Source organism: Cydia pomonella, chromosome 20, assembly GCF_033807575.1.
Source record: "Cydia pomonella isolate Wapato2018A chromosome 20, ilCydPomo1, whole genome shotgun sequence".
NCBI lineage: Eukaryota > Metazoa > Arthropoda > Insecta > Lepidoptera > Tortricidae > Cydia > Cydia pomonella.
The window spans coordinates 9,704,306-9,730,445 of record NC_084722.1 but is presented as its reverse complement, the minus strand read 5'-3'; the positions used below and the strand labels follow the sequence as shown (position 1 = coordinate 9,730,445).

General features: G+C 36.5%; 2 protein-coding genes across 7 annotated transcripts in view; one reads left to right on the top strand and one right to left on the bottom strand.

The window, feature by feature from the left end:
- The first annotated feature begins 1,444 nt into the window (after window positions 1-1,444).
- Window positions 1,445-17,933, top strand: LOC133529205 (vanin-like protein 1). 3 transcript variants are annotated; one of them, XM_061866872.1, is made up of 10 exons: window positions 1,445-1,606; window positions 6,695-6,811; window positions 7,311-7,436; window positions 8,114-8,292; window positions 9,045-9,259; window positions 9,621-9,707; window positions 11,556-11,659; window positions 12,230-12,424; window positions 13,928-14,049; window positions 14,508-15,503. In XM_061866872.1, the coding sequence occupies exons 1-10, from the start codon at window positions 1,544-1,546 to the stop codon at window positions 14,896-14,898; spliced, it is 1,599 nt and encodes a 532-aa protein (XP_061722856.1). In that variant the 5' UTR covers window positions 1,445-1,543; the 3' UTR covers window positions 14,899-15,503. The 3 variants fall into 3 exon arrangements, with proteins under 3 accessions (XP_061722856.1, XP_061722857.1, XP_061722855.1); XM_061866873.1 differs by lacking the exons at window positions 1,445-1,606; window positions 13,928-14,049; window positions 14,508-15,503 and adding exons at window positions 3,737-3,898; window positions 16,164-16,291; window positions 17,522-17,933; XM_061866871.1 differs by lacking the exon at window positions 1,445-1,606 and adding an exon at window positions 3,737-3,898.
- LOC133529201 (glucose dehydrogenase [FAD, quinone]-like) overlaps window positions 17,911-26,140 on the bottom strand; it is a 27,412-nt gene continuing 19,182 nt past the window's right edge. The window contains exons 1-5 of one of the 4 annotated variants that reach the window (XM_061866863.1): window positions 23,226-23,642; window positions 21,913-21,948; window positions 20,444-20,610; window positions 19,801-19,931; window positions 17,911-19,662 (exon numbers count right to left, since the gene is read on the bottom strand). In XM_061866863.1, the coding sequence (XP_061722847.1) occupies window positions 18,082-19,662; window positions 19,801-19,931; window positions 20,444-20,603 (1,872 nt within the window). In that variant the 5' untranslated portion in view covers window positions 20,604-20,610; window positions 21,913-21,948; window positions 23,226-23,642 and the 3' untranslated portion in view covers window positions 17,911-18,081. Of the gene's footprint in view, window positions 19,663-19,800; window positions 19,932-20,443; window positions 20,611-21,912; window positions 21,949-23,225; window positions 23,643-26,140 lie in introns of those variants that run through there. The other 3 variants (XM_061866865.1, XM_061866862.1, XM_061866866.1) reach the window with 3 other exon arrangements.

The following is a 26,140-nucleotide window of genomic DNA, read 5'->3' as shown; positions in this document are numbered from 1 at the left end:
AATTGCCGTGCCAAATTGGATACAAGTGGATCGAGATACATGGGAGGCTTTGACACAGCTCAGGTAAGAAAGCACATCAAATAAATATTTTTTGTAGGTATAGCAATCTGTCAGATTTATATAATGTATATTCTCATTTTTTTATTAATTTTATTTTTCTTTTCCTTTTGTAAGAATTCGATATGTTTTCCGAAAGAGCTACGTATTTGTATGGTTTGATATGACATATACTCGTACATATATATTTTTTATCAAAATTCTATAAAGAAAAGTAGCTACTGTATGTGAATGCATGATAACTATAGTAATCTAAATTGTATTTTTTATCTTATTTAATGCATCTTATATTATAAGATGTAATGTTTTGAAAAGATGTGTCCCGCCGAGTTTCTTGCCGGTCCATATTGGGATACCCTCCTCCAATTGAGGGGGGATTTAAATCTTCTCGGGTCAGAGGTGTAGGGTTAGAGCCGGTGTTGCTTTATTTGACGTTCATAAGCGCATTGTAATATGCCTACTTGAATAATAAACTATCTTTGGAGGAGGCCTTCACCTTCACAGGTGCTTTCACAAGCAGGGTTCTTGAATAATTTATTTAAAAAAGAAACAAACACGCAAACAATGTAAGAATTCGAGAAATAAAACGATTTATATTTTTATTTATTAAAATTAAAAGTTTCGTGGCCTTCAACGTATTTTTATATGTATAGCTTTATCCATGCATAAGCCGAAGCAACGCGATTAACTTTAAATGGCAATAAAGAAAGAAAATATATATATTTCCTACCCTATAGGAACTGAGGAAATCAATTATTTCAAAATAAACAAGACTAAGGAAAATTGGTAGTAAATATTATAACATAAGGCTAAAAGGAAACTTCATGATAAATCAGTTTATTATGTTGCAGAAAAAATTCTCAGTTAATATACCTATAATTCTTTACGATTATACCAAGTAATAAAATCATTTGTAGGTAAACAGATTGTAAATTGTAATCATAGTCCTATAACTTAGGTATTTACTGATATTAGTCTGAGATGAACTGATGATTATTATCTAAAACCCCATAATTTTTTTTTGAAGTGTAACGTTCTTACGGTAGATGTCGCTAGGATCCCCTAGACCCATATGGTGGAAAAATTTGCTGCCTATGGATGAGGTCTTGGTGGCTCAGATGGCAGAGCGCTGGAGTATCTATCCAGAGGCCGTGAGTTCAAGTCTCACCCAAGACAGTAATTTTTCCACTTTTAAATTTATTCTAAGCATCATTTGCAGACGTTTCTGCTTGTTAAAAATTAATTTAACCCCATAATTATTACACGATATTGGACTTTGAGTCGTAGGTAGAATTTACCGGAACGTCACTTTCCGCGACTTGTCGTATTCCGTAGTGCTAAGCACACTGTGTTATCTCCTACTGACGCATAAAAGCGCACGGCATATTACAAGTGCTCTTATTTTCATTCCAATTCCGGCACGGATAGCTGGATTTAAATAATCGTTAAATAAATAATCTTGTATCTTTCATATTTTATCACGATAATGGCGGCACAATATCGTTTGTTTTGCTTCGTATTAGTTTGTCTCCTGCCGTTATCTTTACAGGTACGTAATACACATTGTATATTTTGTATCCCTCTAATTCTTAGGTAGGTAACTATTGCTTGCAATTTGTAAGAAGGAAATAGCTCTCTGATTTACTTATAACCTTTTCGCATTGTCTTCAGATATAATATAAAGTTGTATCGGCAAATGCGAACGTTATTTTATGAGTAAACAAAGTACAAATTTGTTGTTACGTACATGAATTTGTTGAACTTTAGATGCGCTAAATTACGATTCAAAATGGCACTCAATACAACGTTATGCTGCTGAAAACAGAATGCGCGAACTTAACATGTTATCGGTCATTTATGTATGGTAAGGGTAGGTGCGTTAGATTTCAATTCGTCCAACCAAATTAACCAAACAACCAAACCAAAGTAACCAAATTAACCAAATAACCAAAAATCAAACAACCAACCATACCAAACAACCATATTAAGTAACCAAATTTAAAAATGCGAAAAAAATTCTTAAACTACTTAAAGGTATTGTTCTTTTTTGTATAGCTCGTATGGTCTATTTTAGGTTAATGTTACTTAACTATAAATAATATTAACATTTTTTTTAATAAAAAATATTTATTGCAAGTGATATTTTAGTTTCCGTCCGCCTATGAGCTAGTTTTCGTCCACGTTTATTACGTAGCTTTTAGTTCTTATGTTATAATTATAAATAGAATAGAATAGAATAGAAAAACGTTTATTGCAAAACCATCTACAAACAGCACCACATTAGAAAACAAAAAAAGTAAGAAAGAAGATCTAATACACTAAACAGTTATAACTACTTGTAACTTATACTAACATGCAAAAGTTACAGTGATGATGCTGTAATAGAGGCTACAATTGGACACCACTCAGCATATGCTCTAACATATATATGCTACAGCGCTGGTCTTCCGTGGAGCCCAGGGCAAGAAGATAGCTCGGAACAGTAAAGGCAGTGTCAGACAGTGATTTAGCAAGTATTAATATTTAACACAAGTTAGAAACTAATGCGTTATAGGTAAATAATTTTTAGTTGGTTTTAGAGCTTCTGCCGGCGACTTCGACTGCGTATATCTTGGGACTTTAGCTATTTTCATACTAAATTCAACAATCCTTAATTTAAATCGGTCCATGAAACAAAATACCATTTTATTCATACACCGTTGACAAAGAAGTGGTCGTAAATTAAGCACCTGCTTTAATAGGCGATAGAGATTATATTGAGAGGAAAAACAATTTTGTTTAGTAGATATATTTAAATAAAGTCACCATACTAAATATTCGCCTAGCTATTTGGGTTTCCGTCCGAAATTTATCATAAAATTGGTATGTTAGTTCTCGTTCATTAATAGGATTTCTTTAAAAAACTTCATATAAAGCTAATAATATTTGGTTTAATCATACTTCTTTTCCGTCCGAAATTTTTCATAAAATTGGTATGTTAGTTCTCGTTCATTAATAGGATTTCTTTAAAAAACTTCATATAAAGCTAATAATATTTGGTTTAATCATACTTCTTTTCCGTCCGAAATTTTTCATAAAATTGGTATGTTAGTTCTCGTTCATTAATAGGATTTCTTTAAAAAACTTCATATAAAGCTAATAATATTTGGTTTAATCATACTTCTAAGTAAGTAGGTATACATGAGTGCTAAAAATATGAATTAAAGTAGCTAAAAAAGTAATTAAACTTTCCATGAACATTTCCAGTCTGCACTTTTTTTCTTGGTTTTATGACCTTTGAAAGGCCGATGCGAAGCTGCAACTAATATATTTTGTTTTAATTCGCTGAAATATTATTTTTATGTACTATAGATCTATTGTTTAGTCATTAAGGACTGCAATAAGTCCAAAATTCTGCGGTAGGGTAGGTTTATATTCAAATTATAGGTACGCAATTTTTTGTAGCAACTACGTCAAGCGGACGGAAACTAGCACACTAACCCTATTGACAAAAATAAACATTAACCTCCACCATATTCTAATCGAATGTTAGCTGTATCGTACTTTGCGTCATTTCCATCCTCTACACTTAAAACGCGTGTGAATGAGACGGGTTATATATGTAAGTCGAATCGATTACCGGCAAACAAGCTCTGAGTAGGAAGACAGACAATATGAAGTATCAGCTGATATTCCTTAGTGACTCTTTGTTTGTGGATCTTAGTAGTCGTATTACTTTAGTTTAGTTCGTAAATATGGTACAAACAACGTCAATCTTTTATAAAATAGTTATTTCATGATGTGGCGCGGAATATATATTTGCTCTGTGTGTTTTATTTGTTTAGCTGTATCATCTGATCAGGTAGCTATTTTCGACTAATTATTTGCCTGCATTCCCTGACTTGTATACATAAATAGATTATATGTCTAAATACCTACCTATATCATATTATATTGTCGTATCAATTAATTGACTCATAATTAGATTAGGTAGGTAACTAAATTAATATAACTTGCCTCAATAGCAGTTAAATTTACAAACAAAATAGCAATTTGACAAAAAATATTGAATAGTTATTTCCATATGATATGAAGTTATTAATCCACACAGTAATATAAAGGCAATTTACATTTTTTTTCTGAAAGAGGTAGCTATGTATTTTCAATAATGAGACTTAATGCCTCAGGGTGAACGTTTCACAATGAACAACATTAGAAGTCACCGGCCGTAAACAAGTACAGAGTGAAGTATTATTTACATTGTTGACATGTCTTAAGGTTCGTGTTCTTTTCTCACTTTCACTGAGCATAAGCGTGAGCGAGATGGATGTGCGTGCTCAGGACCGCGCATATCATGTTTTTGAATTTTTTTTTTTGTTTGGTTTAATAATAAAAACAATTGCTGAGTATGAGCATATGCTCATTTTAAGAAATATGTTACACATGTTTAGTTTTTGTGCATAATTTATTATATTTTTTTTAAGTGCATTCTGGACCTATGTTCGTGATTTTTGCCGTCGAACGAAAGTCAAAAACTCAGGATTTGAATCGCTGAAGTCTTCAGAAAAAGAATTTTTTGGCAACCGTATTGTGATCTCAAAAAACGCTACGACTTTTCAAAAACTCCGTTCTCTAAGTCTATGTACTAAAAGTGATTATATGCTTATCGTATTGTACCTTAATACATGCTTATACTTATGCGTTATTGGTTATACGTCACTACGTCATCATCAGGCCTCGGAGTTTTTTTAGCACGGTAAGACTAAGGAGAGCTATGGAGTCTTTGTTAACATTAAAATTAAGTTCATACTCATACTCATCCTCATTAATTTAGTTCATAAAATAAATAATAGCTATAAAAAATACACCACCATCTTCATTGACGAGTAACAAATAATATGAAGGTAAACAACCCCATAGAATTAACAATCAATATCCATAGAACACGTAGCTATAGGAATGAGTTCTTCAAAATCTTCACATGGTACGTGTACGTTGTTTATTTCATCAGTCCAGTTGTAAAATTCAGCGGCCAGTGACAACGTATAGTTCCTTATCTTAACAGTAATTATAGTATGTAGGTACGTTAAGTACTTAAATAAAATATTGGAGCGATGACACTGCAATATGGGTAATATAATAATATTAACATACACATACACATATTATTACTTTTTTATAATATAACATTTAATTAAATATATGTAAACAGAATTAATTACATATAAGTAGTCTAAGTATTTATAAAACGATTCGGACGAACTTAATTAATGAGGATGAGTATGAGTATGAATTTAATTTTAATGTTAACAAAGACTCCATAGCTCTCCTTAGTCTTACCGTGCTAAAAATACTCCGAGGCCTGGTCATCATATAGAGTCAACAGTAGCTGTTATTACCACGAGTTGGCATTTGACATTGACGTTAGCGTCTGCGTGAACTCGATCGCAATCCATCTCGCTCGCACTAATTTATTGGAACGATACAGAGGGAATGCGATCGAGTTTTTTTTTTTTTGAATCAAAAGAAGATTACAAAAAGCCTTAAACTACTAATCTGTCAAACTGCAGTACAGTTTGTTGGCAGAAAAAAGAAGAAGTTGGCAGAAGTTAACGCAGGCACTAACGAAAATGCCAAATACCAACTCGTGGTACGGCTACAGAAGTGGGTAGCTAAGCGAGTGAGGTACGAGTACATAGTGAAATGATCTGCACACGCTCTTATTTATTTATAAATAAAATATTTTTATTTCAGAACTATCAGAATTCCATAAAAAATTGTTAGTACCATCGTTATAGCTAGGGGTTAGTAAGTACATTAAAATCAAATCATATCCAAACATAATAAGAGTAATAAATAATTAATAATATTGACATAATAACAATGAAATCATGATTCATAGTAAAATAAAAATTAGTTGAAACAATAAATACAAAAATAATTAATATATTAACATGTCAAATTCATTTTAAATACGACGTCAGCGTTAAAAATGAATTAAGATTAACAGATTAATAATAGATTAGATTAATAATATTTTTTTATTTTTTATTTTTTTTTGATACACTAGCAGCTCTTGGAGCTGATGCGTGTATATCGCAGCACTTGTGTTTATTTAGCATTTTTAATGTTCTAAAATGTGTATCTAGTCTATTTTTGAAAGAGTTCACCGACGGTGCACTAACAACAGTTTCTGGTAGAGAGTTCCACACATTTACTACACGATTTGGCAAGAAATGTTTCCTAGGGTTGCTAGCACATGGAGATTTGACTAGTTTTTTAGAGTGTCCTCTCAACCTTACATTCTGGCTTAATGTGTATAGGTCTTTAATATTTGGAACATTGTAGTGTCCAGACAAGATTTTGTATGTCTCAATAAGATCGCCTCGCTTCCTTCTGTCCTCCAATGTTATAAGACCTAATTCTTGAAGCCGTTCTTCATATGGCTTGTCTTTCAGTGAAGCAACCATTTTAGTTGTATTAGTATATATTTTATTATTAGTTACTCTGCTAGTCCGCTACGTTGACGTACCGTACGTATGGTATGATTAATCGGCCACTCATAATAGTTGTTATTGAAAATATGTGTTAAGTTATAAGAAAGGACGACTCTAATTATGACGACTTTAAGACTATATTGTTGTTGTTGTTGATATAGAGATCCACACCAGAGGATGACAGCTACGTCGCAGCCGTGGTGGAATTCGAGGTCTCCGCCAACGTCACTCAAAACCTCGCCAAATATGTGCAACTCATCGCACAGGCCGCAGACCAGGTGAGGCTTGCATATGCAGATATGCATCGAGGATTGCAGCTACGGTTATTGGAGTTAAAGAAATTCGTCGGTCAGAATCAGAACCTCGCAGGTGAGATAAGAATATTAGGCTTTCTTCACTCTAGATGTTGGCAGGAGTCAGAAGTACTAATAAGAAGACCAGAACTCTCTATTGACGCTCCGGAGAACAGTCTCAGCTGAGCTCAATCAACCCCAGACCCTGGCCTGCCTACGTTGGCGGCGACAAAGAAATTCTAAAATAGATAGAATACCTATATGATATGCATTGATATACGAATGGAGTTTTGGCCGACGTCGCCCATAACCTGCTATGAATACTCGTAGTAAAATTTCGTAACGGCAACTTGTGGACTTTCTGAGTTTCGAATTTTGCTTCTGCTTTGCTGCTAATTCGCTTAATACATTTTAAAACTTTGAATTTCTCTGATGGATTACCGTACCAAGTGGGTTATTAACATTTTATAACAACGTTTTCCAGAATGCGGACATCATAGTGTTTCCAGAGTTGACACTAACCAGAGGCGACCGCAGCGTGGACGTGCCCATATATGGCCTGCTGAAGGAACAACCTATACCGGCTCTGCAACCTGCAAGTTACGATGAGGTAATTCTTGTTTTAAAGAGTTAAAAATAATAATTTACCACTACCTTACATTGGCTTAGCGACCGTATACGAGTAGGCTTTGAATTCAAATCTTCTATTACCTTACCGCAAAACGTAGGTACTTAATGGTAACCAAATGTTGCTAAAAACCACTAATGTCAAAAAGAAGTATCCACTTAGGGCGGCACGTATTGCAACCCTATGAGGTACAGAACATTACGGCCCAAACAATCTGGAATTTCCTGGATTCAACGGGCATTAGTAATGAACTTTAAAGAGCAGTGGCAGTCAAAGGCCCACAAACTACAATAATAAACCAAATGTTGAGTTGTTGACACCATTAGAGGTTATCAAAACAAAGTCGTAGTTTTTCTACCGAAAGTGGAACCTTGGAACCTTGGTCGGGGCGTAAATACTATTTGGCTGTTAGCCATCTAATACGGTCGGAAACTAGAAATTACCAAGGGCGAAATGGTCGGAAGCTTCGTTGCTGACTACTACTACACCAGTAGGGACTTAAATCACACATATACAGAGACCAAAATTTGACCGTATATTCGACGCACCCGTTCGTTAGAAACTTTTTTATCTAAGTATTAAAAAATGTACATGATGTGTGTGTGTGTTTTTGCGGCCTCTATTATTACTCTATTTTTCCGCTTTCTCTTTCTTTCCAGATTATGGTCACCATATCAGCAGCAGCCAGACAGAACCAGATCTATGTTCTCATCAACGTGCAGGAGGTGATGGACTGCACTAGCATCGCCGAAGACTCGGAGGAGTACTGCCCGGAGCAAAAAGTGTATCTCTTCAACACTAATGTCATTTTTGACAGAACTGGTGCTGTTATTGACAGGTGAGTGATTTGAGGCGCTGAATTACCAGTTAGGTATACAGAAAGACAGATGAAAACATCAAATAAAGTGTAGCAGGAGACCGATTTACGACACCAGCGAATAGTCGCCTAAAGTAGTGACATTAAACTAATTAAGAATCAATGCATGTGGGTTAGCCTTGTTTATAACTATTCAAAATTTCAAATCGATAGATTCCTCTTTTAGGGTTCTTTTTTAACTTTTTGACACGGAACTCTAAAAAGAGAGACTTAAAATGTATAACAAAAAGTTATCGATTGTAGAACACCCCGGAGATTGTTTGTTTAAACTTTATTGCACAAATTTACAAAAAGAGTACAAATGGCGGACTTAACGCCTTGAGGCATTCTCTACCAGTCAACCATTGGGATAAACAGAAATAGTTTGGTGCAGGATTGTAAAGAGTTGATATGGAAATAGACACAAGTCGATTTTCGTAACTATCTGTGAGTTCCTGGAATTGGCTTTCTGATTTAATCTTGTTATCCTATTGTAAGTTTAAAGCTGTTGGTTATCCTTAACATAAATAAATAAATAAAAGTTAATTGTTATTTCGTGGTAACCAAATTACTTATCGATCATTTTCATTTGAACACGTTAGCAATTGACAATATAGTTACCGAAAAATACACGGGGCCGAACAGCGGCATTTACTTCAGCTGTCAAATTTGCTTTTTTTTGTATTTTAATCCAATCCCAGACTGATCTGATTGACACACATGTTTTACCCCAGGTACCGCAAGATAAACCTTTTCGGCGAGTTCACCCGCACCCCAGCTCTTCGCCCAGAACTAGGTCTCTTCAGCACCGATTTCGGCGTGACCTTCGGCCACTACGTCTGCTTCGACCTCATGTTCCAGGTGCCCGCCATCCAGGTGGTCGAGAAAAACAAGATCACGGACGTTCTGTTCTCCACTATGTGGTTCTCGGAGATGCCGTATTTGACGGGTGAGTTTTACTTTTCGATAACAAGCTTTGTAGGTAAGAGGGGTTAAGGCTTTTGCCTCTCCCGGTCCATTTACGCGAACCGGCCATTTATAAGTATCCGTCAGGTTCTCGCTTCCTTTCTGAGGGACAAGTTGGGGGTTTGCGGGCAGGATTCGGCCCGTGGAACGTAGTTATGAGATCCAAGTTTTAGTATAACAAAAACAAAACAGAACACTGACAAAAGACTGTCTTGATCTGCCTGTATTGCCACATGGTTGAAATTCGTTTAATGTCTAAAGAGTTGGTCTTTAAACTATAAATCAATTTATTTTGACTATGTTACTGTGGCAGTTGTTGTAAAATGGATTAATTAATTTTACAGCGGTGCAGATTCAAGAAGCCTACGCTTATGCTCAAAATGTGAACTTCCTCGGAGCTGGAGCGAACAACGTGCGAGTTGGAAGTGCTGGTAATTTTATTTGTGTAATTTTTAGTGTTCCGTAGCCAAATGGCAAAAAACGGAACCCTTATAGATTCGTCATGTCCGTCTGTCTGTCTGTTTATGTCACAGCCACTTTTTTCCGAAACTATAAGAGTATACGGTAAGTAGATGTATTCTATGAACCGCATTAAGATTTTTACACAAAATTAGAAAAAATATATATATATTTGGGGGTTCCCCATACTTAGAACTGAAACTCAAAAAATCTTTTTTCATCAAACCCATACGTGTGGGGTATCTAGGGATAGGTCTTCAAAAATGATATTGAGGTTTCCAATATCATTTTTTTTCTAAACTGAATAGTTTGCGCGAGAGACACTTCCAAAGTGGAAAAATGTGTGCCCCCCCCCCCCTGTAACTTCTACAATAACAGAATCAAAAATCTAAAAAAAATATATGATATACATTACCATGCAAACTTCCACCGAAAATTGGTTTGAACGAGATCTAGTAAGTAGTTTTTTTAATACGTCATAAATTGTACGAAACCCTTCATGGGCGAGTCCGACTCGCACTTGGCCGCTTTTAATTAAGGTAACGCGTATATTGAGGATAAGAAACCCTTTCAAAGTTGAAAAATAGACATACACAGAACAGACACAAAAATATATTGGCTAATTATACGTAGTTATAGCCTTTTTTAAATCAGTGGCAGGCTTTGCTTAGGACAGGGTATTAGGAACTATTGCTTGGTTTGTATTATATACTGGCACTGGTCTGAAGAAAAACTAGGCAAATTTAAGAAATGTAGGTGCGAAGAGTTGAGTCCTCGTAGAAAATTTTAATTTCGCGTCTTTTTCTACTGACAAGTTGGGTCTGTTTCAGTATAGTTTACTAAAACAAACATGAACATAACATAAACAAATTCGATTTCAAAACACGTAAGTATTCCATGTTTACATTTATATAAAACACAGACTTTAAAATAGGGATTGTTTACATGTGCCTGAACTAGGATTCCCTGTGTTTCAGGTGAGATACTCGTATATGGCAAACATTGTTCATGAAAAGTAATTTTCACTTACAAATTACACAATATAAATAATATTTACTAAAAGGTTTTTGACGTATCATTATCGGTAGTTGTTTATATGTCTCCAATATTTTATCTCCTTTTTTAGGGTTCCGTAGTCAACTAGGAACCCTTATAGTTTCGCCATGTCCGTCTGTCTGTCTGTCTGTACGTCCGAGGCTTTGCTCCGTGGTCGTTAGTGCTAGAAAACTGAAATTTGGCATGGATATATAAATCAATAAAGCCGACAAAGTCGTACAATAAAATCTAAAAATTTAATTTTTTTTTGGGGTGTAGGGGACTACACGTAAAGTGGGGGTGAATTTTTTTTTGCTTCAACCCTACAGTGTGGGATATAGTTGGAAAGGTCTTTCAAAACTAATAGGGGTCTTTAAAAAACATTTTTTGATAAAGTGTGTATATTCGGAGATAATCGCTCCGAAAGAAAAAAAAATGTGTTAGGTCCACAAAAAATATGAAAAAAAATCGTGGAAGTAGAGCTTAAAAAAGACATTAAATGAAAACTATAGCGGACATGATCAGTTTAGCTGTTTTTGATTTATCGCAAAAACTTTCCCCTTCATAGTAAAAAGACTTACTTTAATTAGGTACTGATTATGCAAATTTGCCTATTTATTTAACTCGCGTGAAAGGTACCGTTTCATCCCTTGGTTAACAATTTACTATACTTTAAGCTCCAGTTTAGCTTATTGTGACGGAAGAGTAACTACGGAACCCTACACTGAGCGTGGCCCAACATGCTCTTGGCCGGTTTTTGTATTATTCTTAGAATATAATTACAGGATCGGGTATCTTTTCTGGAAAAGCCGGCGCCTTAGTCAGCATCATGCCCGGACTCCCTACTACCCGTCTTCTAGTCGCGAGGGTGCCCAAGGTTCCTGGTAATGTAAGTGTGTGTTTACTTAAGTAATTAGGTACTTTAGTGGACCGTAGATCCGTAGGTCGCTGGTTCAGATAGTACACTTTTATAGGTCCTGAAGAATAAGATCAGCTAAGAGGTATTTAATATTTGTCGCCCAGGCCTAGTGTGCTTATTATATGGGGCGCCATATAATAAGCACAAATTCTTTTTTTTTCGGCCTCTTCTGTGCCGCTCTTTGCAGGCTGCCGCCCCGGACCATGGACCCCTTCGCCCTAGGGTAAATACGCTCCTGGAAGTCCTGGATCAGCTTGATCACATTATATTGTTTAAATTAATAAATAATTCACTTTAAATATATTACAAGTTCTTAGAGTGACCGAGACCCAGAACGGTTAACAGTCAGTTATTTCTGTTGGAGTTTTCAGCAATAAGTACACTCATTTCACAGTCATGTAATTTAGGTTCTGGAATAGTTTTCCATGAAACTACGCTTAGAAGGCATTAATTGGATTTTGGAGTTTGAAATTTGTGTTTATTGGAAATATATACAATTTTACTTAGTTTTATGTATAAGGTGGTGAATAATTCTCACAGGTCACCGGAATGACCTTCCCCGGCCCAATCTACGATCCCCCGACCGCCCACGACAGTCTGGTTCTGATCACCGACCCGTCGCTGCCCGACCACACCAGCCGCCTGCTGGTCTCCGGCTTCCAGGAGTTCACGCTGGTGGACAAGGACGTCAGCTGCACGTTCAGGGTCAGACTGACTCCGAGGGCTGGTGAAGGCGTAAGTAACTCTCTGACTACCTGACTCGATGACTCTTGTCCGTCTGCAACTTATTAACACTCACATAAACACGAGCATGTCGAGCATCCTCTTGCTTGTGGCACGTAGTTTGGATTTTTTTAACTATGTAGTTTATAGTAGTGCATGGTATATAAACAGTATGTAACACGAACAAAGATTTAAGATATATTAAAGAATATAGATAGATTAAAGATTGAATATTGATACCTACGAGTATATTTAAAATTTGATCCTGTTAGTTTGCTCCCGTTAGTTTTATTTGTAGAATTGAATAGCAGGTTTATTAGCATGCAGTGGCGGTCTACATAATGTTTATACATACATTTTGGAAACATTTAAGTTTGTAAAAAAATACCCTCAATTTTATACCAAACATTCAGATATACCCCGACGTTACGCCAGCAGGTTTCAAAAAAGCTAGTGCAGGTTATACCCTCGAAACTAAAACTACGAGTACATTCAAAAAGTCCTAACACAATGCCGATAAAAATATTGAACAAAATCAGTAACGAAATAAATAACACGAAGTCCAACATAGAATTTAGCGATCAATAATTGCAAATATGTAGGTAATTACCTACATATACAATAAATAATAATTCACAAAAACTTTTCTACAAAAAACTCTATCTTCTCTTGAATAAACTTTTTGTAAATCGCGTATTAAGTTTTAAATTTACCTCCAACCTTTCGAGGACGTGGTCTCGGAGAAGACTCTCGGACTCTCGGAGTCTTCTCCGAGACCACGGGGACAACGCCGTCCTCGAAACGTCGGAGGTAAATTTAAAACTTAATACGCGATTAAGTCCCGTTTGTATTAGTTAATAATGTGTAAAAATCGTGAAAGTTTAAAACTTTTTGTATTTTGTAGATACGATATGAAATGCAATAAAGATTATGAGTATGAGTACGAACATACATATATTCCGACTGGAAGTCATTTAAATGGACTTTGTCAAAAGTAGTGGCCTTCTTCGGATATTATTTCGTGTTATCAAAGGGCTGTGTGTGCGTAAACGTGTGCACGTACGCGTTGTAACATACAGATCCTTTTGAGCGACGGTACACCGTTTGCGTGACGTGTGCGTGCTCGGCTTAAACATTTTTGGCGCACGCGCACTTGCACGTCTACGCACGCGCAGCCGGGGTGCTCTGGCCTTAAGTAGTTCCCATGTGCATCTCAGTGATATAAATTATGCATGAAAACTGGTTGGTAACTAACATTTAAAAGCGACTGATTAACAAATTATGCACGCAGAATTCGGAGTGGTAAGTTCTTAGTAAAGTAATTTGGCTTTTTATTGCAAATAAAAAAAATATCCTGCTTATCACAGATCATTTTCAAATGCTTGTAAAAAATAGGATATTAACTCTTGTTACTTGTACTAACCTTAAATTATCTTAATTCTTTCAAATTTTAATTAGTCAACTTAAATTATCTTATTTTAAATGGTCATTACGGCATTTGTTTTGTGTTGTCAGAGCCATAAGTACCGCGCGTTCGTGCAGGACGGCAGCAACACGTACTCTCGTCGGCAAGTCGGCGTGGCCGCCTGTCTTCTGGTGGCGTGCCGGAATGATGACCCCAAAACCTGTGCCTATAGGTGAGCGAGATTGCCAGTGGGCCATTATATCTATAATTCAAGTGGAAGTCTCTTTCTAACAAATATGGTCGTTCCCTTCAGTTGCATGAAATGCTTATTGCAAGAGACACACTACTAATAAGATACTTATTTAAAAAATGTCACGCAGAGTTTCTTGCGCCGTTATCTTCTCCGCAGAGGTGTAGAGTAACTAGTGTCGGCGGTTGTAATTTTTCTTGATATCCATAAGCTAATCGCATTGTAATATAGGTACCTAAATTGAAAAAAAAGACTTGTTCCATCTAGGTAAACGCAAAATGCATCATAGCGTATAACGCCATCTACTACAGCCGTCAAAATCACGATAAGATTTATTAATATAATTCGTTGGTCTACTTTAAATCTAAGAATTTATACTTAGGTATGTCTTAAGGCAAAGGTTTAGAATGCAAGAAGATTATTTATCTTGTTTTTTTCAGATTTAACAAAAATGAAATGGATGTTGAAGTAACAGAACTACAAATATATATGTCGACGATACGCAAGCAATATAACAATACACTCCAATGCAATAACGTTATGTACATCCCTTCGTCCTTCAGAATCAACAAGTTTCCTTTAAGCCCTTTAAACTTTACGTACTTAGACTCAACAGATGATGAAAACGAAGTCCAAGCAGACAAGTCAACTGGGCGGGAAAAGATTACCTATAAAATAAATACACCTCAGAACGAATTGATGTCATTTGGGATCTGGGGGAGAGTTTTTCTGAAAGATGTGGATCATAATACTGAAGTGACCCATGAGGATGTACGAAAGTATCTTATGATTGAAGATGTCATATATGGAACCGACAGAGTTAAGGATTAACCGCCTTTAAGGCTCACGAACTCGCCGCCAAAAAGGCTCTCTCATGCAATCCAAATTACGCTCTCATTTTAAAAAGACTTCAATTTACGTTACATAATATCTGTGTCTGGTACTATATTCTGTATCTTTAGGTAGTTAAATAATTGAAAACAATGAGTTTTTTTTCTAATTTTCGGGTACTTGAAACAGTTGAAACATCAGTTAACCAACCAAATAGAAAACTGCCTGGATCTGTCTCTTCATCGTTCTGGCTTTAACCTATTTCATTTAATCGTGTAATGTTTTCATCTACCCGCAATTGACTACCTATAGTTTTCGTTGCTTACTATTTATGAATAGAAAGTAGAAGTTTTGTTTGTAGAACTCGCTCTAATTTATCATCATCAACTTTCAATCAAATTTCATGTTATTTCAGAAAATCGTTTTAAAATGAGAGCCTTGGATTGTACGGTAGCAGCCAGGTTCGTGAGAGTCTTAAGGAATATATATCTCTACTTAAAGTACACACCTTATAATATATGTAGAATATCAATTTAATTAAGTACCTATTAGACTGTAATGTAACGTTAGACTGATTGAGACTCCAAATATATATATTTTTTATATTGTTTGCATTATTATTTGTGTTTGCTCCTTTGCTGATTTTCATACTTCAGGGTCGGCGCAACATGTTTTTTAATTCTTTTCTATAGGTACATACATCCCTTCTCTGGCATGACAGCGAGTAGGCAAGGGGTAAGAGCGTGCGACTCAATTCGGAGGTCGCGTGTTAAACCCCCGGCTCGTATCAATGAGTTCTTGGGAACTTTAACGAAATATAGAAAAAAAACAAGTTTATTATTTCATTGACTTATCAATTTATTGTTTGGCTCACTTAAGTATAATGCGTATTTCGTAATTTAACCCTCGGCCCAAGTGCTACTAATCTTGATGTCAGGCAAAATGCCCGCAGAACTGTTAGTAACGAGAAAGATTAAATAATGAAAGGATCACCGCTATTCTAACACTATTCTAAAGGCGTGGATCGATACAACTTTTACACAAGTAACATGTATACTCTGAGCCAACTTTTTCATTTAAGGCAAATGGCGCAAATAAGGGTAGATTACCCATACAAATTCAAAATTTGTATGGGTAATCTACCCTTATTTGCGCTTACATTTTTAGAATTTGTCGCCTTTTTCTACTGACACTGATTAAACGTGTTAATTCCTGCCGAGTTCAATCCTAAACATATAGCTCTTATTTTACGTGGAATATTTTAGAGCAAGTACCAGTACAAGGCAATGGCGTTTGACGGGGAGCGCAGCTTCAGCGGGCTGGGCGAGGGCGACACGAGGATCTGCTCCGTGCTCGCCTGCACAGGGGACACCATCGACACGTGTGGTAAAAGGTATCTACGGTTACAGTCCTGGGTGCGTAGTTAACGTGCCAATCTTTTACGCCCCGTTGCGAACGAAACGCAACTGTCCCTGTCGCACTCATATAGATGACCACGCTACGCTACGGAGCGTTAATATTGACACGTTGGCAAGCATCCTGGTTATGGAAGATAGAGGCAAAAAATAGAATCTCCATAGGCAGAACTGTTGCAAAAGTGTCCAGCTGTCAGCTATAAATAATAGTTCCTAATCTCTCTAGAGTAGCGCTAGAGTAGCTAAGAACCTAGGCGTTATTGACGGAGTGAAGTGCGCTGTCTATGATTAAAAAATTTCTCAAGTATTCTAGGTACTGTAGCGCCACCTATTTATGTTTTTTTGTCGGACACTTTTTGGTATATGGAGATTCTATTCCTTAACTTTACCTTCCATAATCCTGGTTGCAACATGTAATATACTAAAATCTGTTCAGGTACCGTAAACACCGAAGTATCATCAAAATCTCTCATCTATGGCCCAAAACGGATTCGAATATCTTAGTTTAGGCACAGATTAAGTAATACGAGTAGTATTATCATAAATTAGGTCAAACTATTGGTATGGATATTCAAATTCGTATTGAACTTATGGGTCATGGTTTTAATATTGGACTTCATTGGGGTCGTTTTACGGTATATAATAAGTCATCCTTAAAAGCTCTGCTAATAATGGTAGGAATCTTAAAGTGAGTGAGTACTGACGGTAGTAGACAGTATCGTTTATTTTAAATGACTAACGTAGGTATCATGATCCTCAGGAATTAAGAAAAATAAGTTAAACTTTAAGTAATAGCACTACTTCACACAGACCTGAGTATTAATAAATGAATAGTTTAAAAAACACTAGAAAAACACGCTTTTAGAAATGCACGTAAAAACCAAAAATTCAAAGTCCATTACGTGACCTTTCTCACAAGTGTAAACACGACTATGATACGATATTCCATCATGAAGTTCCAGTTCATATCTTCCGGCTCCATCATCAGATCAGTTCCACAGTACCATATTATTGTATTGTCATCAGAACTACATACGGCTGCCAATTTTCATGACGCTACGATCCTTGGAAGATTGTTAAATTATTTATCTTAGATTCCATTACATAGTTACATACAGGTCGACCTAATAAAAGCGTGTTAAAAACTTGAGGAAAACCTTGAATCTGAATTTTATTTCCCGTTTTACATTTAGTATGTTTCTTTACAGATTCCCAACATTCATCGAAAATTCTACATCACTATTTGAAGAACTGACTATTATAGCCACAGTACCTACTCCAGTACTTGATACTCGATTGGATGCCCACGATTCATCCTTCTTCCCGATTTCCCTAGACGTGTCTATCATGCCGTTAGAACCCAGCGAATACACGTATACTGAAGTACAGGGTGATGAGAACACGGTTTTCACGTATACTTTAGTTAACATTGAGAAAGAGTTGTATTCTTTTGCTGTCTGGGGCAGAGTTTTTGAGCCAGCACCCGGATCTTCAATTGTGCCATTTTTAAGTAAATCTTTGCTAGTCATCATGTTAGCCCTATTGTACATGTAAGATTAATCAAGACTCAGGATTGTGAACAAAGTAGAGTTTGTAATGTAAATAAAATATTTGTTTTTATTTGGTGTATTAATTACTCTATGATTCTCTGTCACAATTGTCACATCATAAACGATTTTGTCTTGATGTCAAAAATAATAAATAACTGTCTATGTATACCACGAACCTTTTTTCACCATACCGTTCACCAGGTATTTGTCGTATTGGTTTATAGTTCCGTATGCCCTTTAAACCAGAATGCTTTTATCATGTCAGCTGCCTTCTCGGCAATCATGATTGTTGGAGCGTTTGTATTTCCTCGCGTGATATCTGGCATGATACTGGCATCCACCACTCTTAGACCTTTTACATTTTTGACTTTTAACTCCGGGTCGACTACTGCATTGCTATCTCCATCTGGTCCCATTTTTACAGTTCCAACAGGATGATAAAGTGAAAATGTAGTTTCTCTTGCAACACATTCTAAAAAGTCGTTTGAATTTGTCTCGAACATTTTGCAAGCTTCAATTTCTAACCATTGTTGTTTTAAACCAATCTGCTTAAATGCATCTGTATCTCCGAACTTTAAGGCGTATTGTTTGAAACCCCTAATAACTGTGAGGACGTCGTCTTGCTCTTGCAAGTAGTTAGCATAAATCAATGGATGGTCATTATGATCGGTGCTCTTGAGGATAATGCGTCCTTTAGACTTTGGTCTCAGCAAAACTAATACCATTACAAGTAAATGATTGTTCTCATTCATTTCGCGGAACTTTTTTATTAAGTCTTCATTCATACCATGTACACTAAAAAGATCCAAAAAATTATAAGAGTTCGGAGGAACAAATAACTGATGAAATTCTACATCTGGACTGCTCGCTTTAGGATTCGTCGTATTGTAGAAAGAAATCACTTTATGAGGGCTTGTGTCCGAGAATATTCCTGTGTTATGCGTAATATATTCCGCGAACGCTCCTGCAATTTGAACCAGCCCAAGCGTATCTTTATCGCCGGGCAGTGTGAAGTAGGTAGGGACATACAAGTGATCTTGTAAGTTTTCCCCTACAGGTAAATCAACTTTAACATCTATATTTAAGTCATCTAAATGTTTTCGGGGCCCTATTCCAGACAACATTAGTAACTGGGGTGAATTGATAGCGCCAGCTGATATAATTATCTCTTTTTTCGCTTTCACTACAAACTCTTTACCATTCTTATTCAAAACTACACTTTCCACGTCTCGGGTGTTCGGTTTAAACAAAATTTTCGTTGCCATCGTGTTTTTGACGACATGTAGATTCTTGCGTTGTTTTATCGGGCTTAGAAATGCGGATGCTGTGCTGTGTCTCACTCCATTTCTGGTTGTACTGAAAGCTCTAGTGATGCCCATTTGGTTACTGCCATTTATATCGTACAGCGAATTTATGCCGATTTCTGTAGCAGCTTTGATAATTATTTTTTCAATGTCATGAATATGTTTAGTGTCCTCTACGCTTAGGTATCCACCAGTGCTATGGTACGGGATTGTGTCTTCGTTTAAGATTCCAGTGAAGTTTTCACTTTTTTTAAAGTACGGTAGGACATCATCGTAGCTCCAGCCGTGGTTGCCGGCGGCGGCCCATTCATCGTAGTCGAGTTTGTTGCCTCTGACGTAGTACATGCCGTTGATGGCGCTGCAGCCACCCAGGGTCTTGCCTCGCGGCCAGGCGCAGCTCTTCGTGGCGTAGGACCGACAGGCCCCTTCTTGAGGGACTGGCCGGTATCCCCAGTCATCTGGACCTCCTATGTTACTAAAAAATACTTGTGGTACCTTGGAATAAAAAAAGTAAAAAAAGGTTTATCATTTTATCAAATGCAATAATTTAACTTAATTGTTTTTATCTTATTAAATTATCCAAAGAGATTCTCTGAGACTATGTTACATCTTAAGACCTAAGCGTACGCTTACCATAGTTCCTAAGGAGGGGTTTCCGCCTGCCTCTACGAGCAGCACTTTCCAGTCTGCCACTTCTGTCAGACGGTTCGCCAAAACGGCACCAGCTGACCCTGCCCCCACCACGATGAAGTCATAATTGGGATCTAGAATTAAACATAATATATTTTATATATATAAAATACTATTATTAACTAATACATTACGCTAAAATTAGAGGCGGTAAATAGTTGTAAATGTAATCATTAAGATACGTCTCAGTGTGCAAACTGAGTGGACTATCGAGAGCGGGGTAAAGTGAGAGTTAAACAAATGCAGGGCGGGTCACAAGTGATCACCACCCACTGATAAATATAAACCCTCGCTATAAAAATAGTCTCGCCGCTTTGTTGCTCTCCAGATTGAAGGTTCAACAAACCTTGAAGCTTCAGTAACGTCATTGGGCCACAAGTGGTCACCGGCCGGGGCGTACTGTGCCGCTAGAAACCCTTGCAAAGTCTGAACGAATAGCGGCCCTGCTTAGCTATTCTGGATCCTTTACATGCCTTGAAGAGCAGCTTCAACGGGTCACAAACGATCACTAGCCAGGTGTCAGTGAAAATCCTCATAATAACAGTAGTCTCTTTACTTGATATCAATCCAGGTTTCACATAAGTACCTTGAATAACAGCTTCCGTAGCGTCATCGGGCCACAAGTGATCGCCGGCCAGGGCGCACTGAGCCGCTAAGAACCCCTGTAAAGCTTGAACGAATAGCGGCCCTGCTGCACTGTAGCTCTCCAGGATCGGTGTCGTCAACGTCGGGTCACACGCCCACATTTTCAAACTGAAATGTAAAGGGGGTTCTTCATATCAGTCGAAACTATCGCTAAGATCTCTACAATGATATAAACTATGCTGCTCTTATCGCATATAAATCGCAGCCAATTTATCTTGGTCTTACTCTACGTGTATAATTTGTTAACCCGTGCAAAGACGGGGCAGGTCGCTAGTTTATAATATTATGGAGTAGGGTCATTTTCAAAAAATATACGCGCCCGCGACTCTTACAAAATGGATGAAAAGAGTCGTGGCAATTAGACGCCAGCGCAGATATTTTACAAGCTGACTGTACATATCAACAAAATGTCAATAATACATACAGTAGAAACTACATAGCATATGGATCGTGTCATTCACGAAGACACATGCTTTGAATCGTATTGTCATATTATTATAGGTTAGATTTGGCAAATCTGCACGTCATCGTGGATGACACGTACTATACCCACAAACCGTGATTTAAAATTTTTGCTCAATATCATTCTACAAGTGGAACACGAAATTGTATTATATAATATTTATCTATTAGTGAGAATATGTAAAATTTCATATTTCTTAGTAATGAGAATGACGCTTAAAACAATGATAAGATAAAATACACAAAAACAACTACTTTATCAAAAATATTTGCCCTCATAATTATGTATGCCTTATAATAATTACAACAGACATTAAAATAGATTGAGTCGCGTTGTACTGGCAGTATTTATTTATTTCTTGTATCTGTACCTTCATTCTACTGACCTGCTTTAAAATCGCTCACATTAAATCTATGATATATTAAGAGATATAGATTATATGTTATGACTTGTTTAGAGCGAACGAGAGACAGGCCCTAAACACAAGTAGCTAGTAGTAAATGTAATCCCATCAAAAACATACATGCATATTAAGTATTGGAATAGGGAGTATTACTGCAATGTTCTGCCGCCAGAATGCAACACTAGCTCGTATCTTAAAACATAGAGGAACTTATACATACTGTGCCTTAAAAAACTGTTTTTTGTCAAGTTTTCACGGATAATAAAATATGGCATTGATGCATCAAGGCGGTTTGTTTACGAAGGGTCTACCGGGAAACACGAAAATCGAAATTTAGCCCTGTTCATCGCTCGAATATGCAAGAGTGATAGAGAGTGATAACGAAATTTCGATTTTCTTGTTTCGCGGTAGACCCTCAGATTGTGATGGATTGTGGTAGTGGCGCCCCCTCTGCAGAGTTTCGCGTAATATTCCTTATTGAGATCTGATACATTGAGGTATATGTAGTACTAGAGTCGGCATCTCTAACAAAATGTTTCCACACCTCAATGAAGTGCCGTCTCCGTCACGTCTCCGACTACTGGCGAGATGTCACACATGTAACAAAATTATAAAAAATAATAAAAATTATAAATGCCTTGTTGTTATGAAAAGGTATTCTAATAATATCAAGAAACATAATAAAAGCAATATAATAACAATCCACTGCGAACAAGCTCTTGTTTTAAGCTCATTTAGATTATTTTGAAACGTCACTTTATACACTCGCGGTGGTACGCTATTTTCTTTGGAGCATAGAATACATTTCGCAGATGTAACACGTAGGTACTAATGATTACCTACCTATTGTTTGCAGAATATATACACAATTATCTTTATGTCGTAATTTTTTGTAGCGTTTTTCTTATATTCAAAATAGTACATAATGATACAAGTGTGCTAAGTTGGTCATTACACACGAGGCGATATATAAAATGTCTAATTCTTATTTAATTTCAGTCGTAAATCGTTACTCTGCACACCTTACCTAATTTTAGTACAAAATAGCTATTGATAGCAGAGCGACGTCAAGAGAAAATTTTAAACAAATAGTTTTTGACAGTACTTAATTGGATAAAATGTTAACCAAGGGATGAAATGGTGCCTTTTACCCGAGTTAAACACTCTACTTTTCATTTCGAATACGAGGAAAGTAAAATACATGTGCATTTATAAACAAAACGGCCAAGTATAAATTTCAGTAGTATTACATTCAATTAATATTGTAGGTAAAAATATCGTTATTTATGGAATGGAAATTGTACAACAAATCCATTTAAAATCCAAATGTTGATTGCTTATAAAAGTTATAAAGTACAGCTCTAAAGCAGAAACGTATCTGCATACTTTTTAGAACAACAACCACCCACTTTCAGAGTATGAGAAATGAAAAACTCTTTTTATCCCGCTCGATAACCCTCTATATCTGACAGCTTTCAGACGGCGTGCTATATCTTTTGTTCCTTTCTAATTTTCGGTTTTACCTGTCTTTACATTCCTTCTTAATATTCATTTTATTTAACTGTCATAAAAAGTCAATCCAACCTGATACATTATTACCTATATACAAATCGCGCCGCGTCATGCCAAATCGCAAAACTCCCTTATATGTTTACGCAAATTTATATTTAAACATTTTAGGAAGATGCCTACAAAATATATCGATAACATGGTACAGTCACGTCTAAAAACATCGACACGATCGAAGTGCCAAAAATATGTATACAGGACCTTATAGCCCATATTTTAGGGTAGCGTATATTTTTGGCACTTTGTCCGTATCAACGTTTTCAGACCCCGTACGTGATTCTTACTCACCTAGTATCCTTGCCTCCGTTATAGGGTTTATTGGATCTACTCTTTTTCAGGAAAAATTTAGTAGACAGAATTTGCGTTTCACGACTTTCACGTAATGTTAGAACACCTGTTAATTAATGATAAAAAATACTACGAATAAAACTCTTTTTTGTAAAGTAATAAAATATTTATATTTTATTTTCAGGTATAGTTTTTTAAGGTAAATTTATTGGTAACGAAACGACTTTCTAACATTCCGTTAAACAAAACACTTGCTTCCTAAAAAATGTCCAGCGAAACGGTAGTTAGTATTAACAACCCTTTATAAACCAACACAACAAAAAAAAAAAAACAAAAGACAATTGTGTATTTATGTTTCGTATTTATTACGCTACTTCGCGCAATCAAATGAGTAGTCCAAATGAGAAGGCAGATAGTGTTGAGTGAGTCTAATATTACCTAGTATACATATGATAGTATGTGATTAATCCCACTAGGCTATACTAATTACTCGCTGACGGTCTTTATCTGTAAGAGACTTTGCACACTGGATCAGATTCGCATGTCGAGCGGGATGTCGCTATAATACGCGCATAGCGTTGTCTCGCTCAAACATCAAAAGGACTGACTGAGCAAATGAGCAGTAAATCAATATATATGACATGAAGAGCCTACTGACGTAAAAGTTGTCGGCTATCGGACTCGACGCCAATTGAATTGTATATGTCGATGCCGATAGCCGATCGTATGATCAGGCAGGTCGTGAAATTGCTAGGCATATCGTGAAACGTGAAAATCTTTGTCTCGTTCCCTGAGCCGACGGACAGCGGACAGTTTTTATATCTGGACAGTTTGCCCTTCGGGAATGTGACTACCGTCAAAACATTATACAGGGTCATTAATAGCATTATCATTACGATCTGCCTGATCTTACGACCAGCCGCGATAAAATGAATTAAAATACACGGTCACTTTAATTTGTCCTACTAATATTATACTACAAATATGAATGTATGTCTGTTCCTTCATTACGTAAAAACGGTACGGTTGAAACGCTATATTAAAAATATACATATACATGTATAATGGACATAAGATACTTTTTATTAGGCTCCAAGACAGTTTAGTGGGTTTGAAATTTACCACGAGAAAATGAAGATCGAGGATATGGGGTAGTTTAAATAAAATAAATTAAAAATCATTTATTTCAGATCTAGGTATTAGTTTCACTTAATTAATACTAAAATTTAACATACAATTAAATGAGATTTTAAAATTAAATCATGTTTAACTGGAGCCAGGCACATACACCAGTAATAACTCACGTGAGTCATGTGTATGTAGCTACCACGGACTGTACCCTTTTCCAGTGCACAAGAAGCTGACTATCAAGTCAGCTATAAAACTGCCAGGAGACTGTTGCGGCTGTCCCGCAGGCGCCGAAACGCGGCCGCACAGCGCGCGCGCGTGATGGCCGGGAACCCGTACACGCGCGCATCCGCGAACATCCCGGTCGCGCTGCACCAGCGAGCCAACCGCAACAGTGCCCTGAAGGCATTGTTGTATTGGATGCGTAGGTCGCTTAGCTACTTTTGCGTATCGTATAGCTGGTCCATAGTGCACATGTATAGAAAGTAGTGCAAAAAGTACAATGATATTTTTACTGACGCGGTGCAACGCGTAAATCTATGTCCAGCATATTCGCTCTAGTCGCCAACGCCCTATCCTCCCTTTTTATATCCTCGTTGTATATAAATTTAAACATAACTCGTAGTTTAAGGACGTTGGCAAAGGTTATTTTATCAATATTAATCTTAATCAACCTAAATGCTCAGAAAATAACATACTTAAAAATTGACTTAATTTCGAAGAGATGATCGAACGACTTCATAACCCCTATCAGCTATCGGACAGATATCTGATGTCTTATCTGACATATCTCATATTGGATACGACACAGACACCGGGAATATTTTTCCCACATGATTTTGAACTTTATTTCATGTTGGTGATAGAATTCAATTTTGCATAATTCCTAATACCCTTATGCCTTACAAAGGGTTAAGAGGCAGCTGATACTGATACTAGTCAATAGTTACTAGCCACAGTACCGGGTCTCATAACTGATAACGTGTTGTTAAATGTGAAAGGGCTCTTATATTTAATAAGCACTCGTCACGTCATCCCAGTCCCTGAAACCGGTTTATTTGATTGCTCTACTGTACACATACTAAGTAAATAACGTTTACAAAGATACAAAACGTGCTATCATAAATAAGAATACATCTGCTTAAAATCTGTTTTTATTTTTATTTAATTTACTTTACTCTTTGATACAATGTAGCAAAACCGTGATGAAACAACAACCTTTTTTACAAGCTTTTATTCAACTTGCTATGTACCTAAGCCTATGTACCTATGTTTGTACGGGTCAAATCTTGCAAGTTAAATTTGACCCACTTCCCGGTTTCCAATGAAGCTAAAAATTTGCATATATGTAAGTCGGATGACATGATAATGCAATATTATGGTGCCGTCGAGCTGATCTGATGATGGAGACACGAGGTGGCCATAGAAACTCTATGATAAAACATGCAACCTAATTGTGTTTGGGTTTTTTAAGTATTTAGTTAAGAAAAGTGCAGTCATTGAAAAAAGCTTGTACCAAAAATGAAATATTTACCAAAAATTTATTTATATTGTACATCACAAAATCTTAAGATTAAAACATATATAAACTGTCTGTATCATGGAACAGAGCGAACTAAAAAATGTCGAATGTAAAGATGTCCCTCTGTTCTGCTGGAAAACGAGATGATTTGAGGAGAATATTGTGAGATGCTGTCGGGACAGTAATCTGCAGCTCCAGCCCCAGAGAATCAAGCAGAACAGGCGATGGACAGACCGATTTTTCAGAGCGGGCGTCCCTACACATA

Excerpts from the sequence above, each read along its gene's own strand:
- LOC133529205 (XM_061866871.1), top strand. The coding sequence starts at position 3,833 with ATGATGTGGCGCGGAATATATATTTGCTCTGTGTGTTTTATTTGTTTA. Across the intron at positions 6,812-7,310 it reads TCGCACAGGCCGCAGACCAG|AATGCGGACATCATAGTGTT; the intron begins GTGAGGCTTGCA and ends AACGTTTTCCAG. Across the intron at positions 9,708-11,555 it reads CGTGCGAGTTGGAAGTGCTG|GATCGGGTATCTTTTCTGGA; the intron begins GTAATTTTATTT and ends ATATAATTACAG.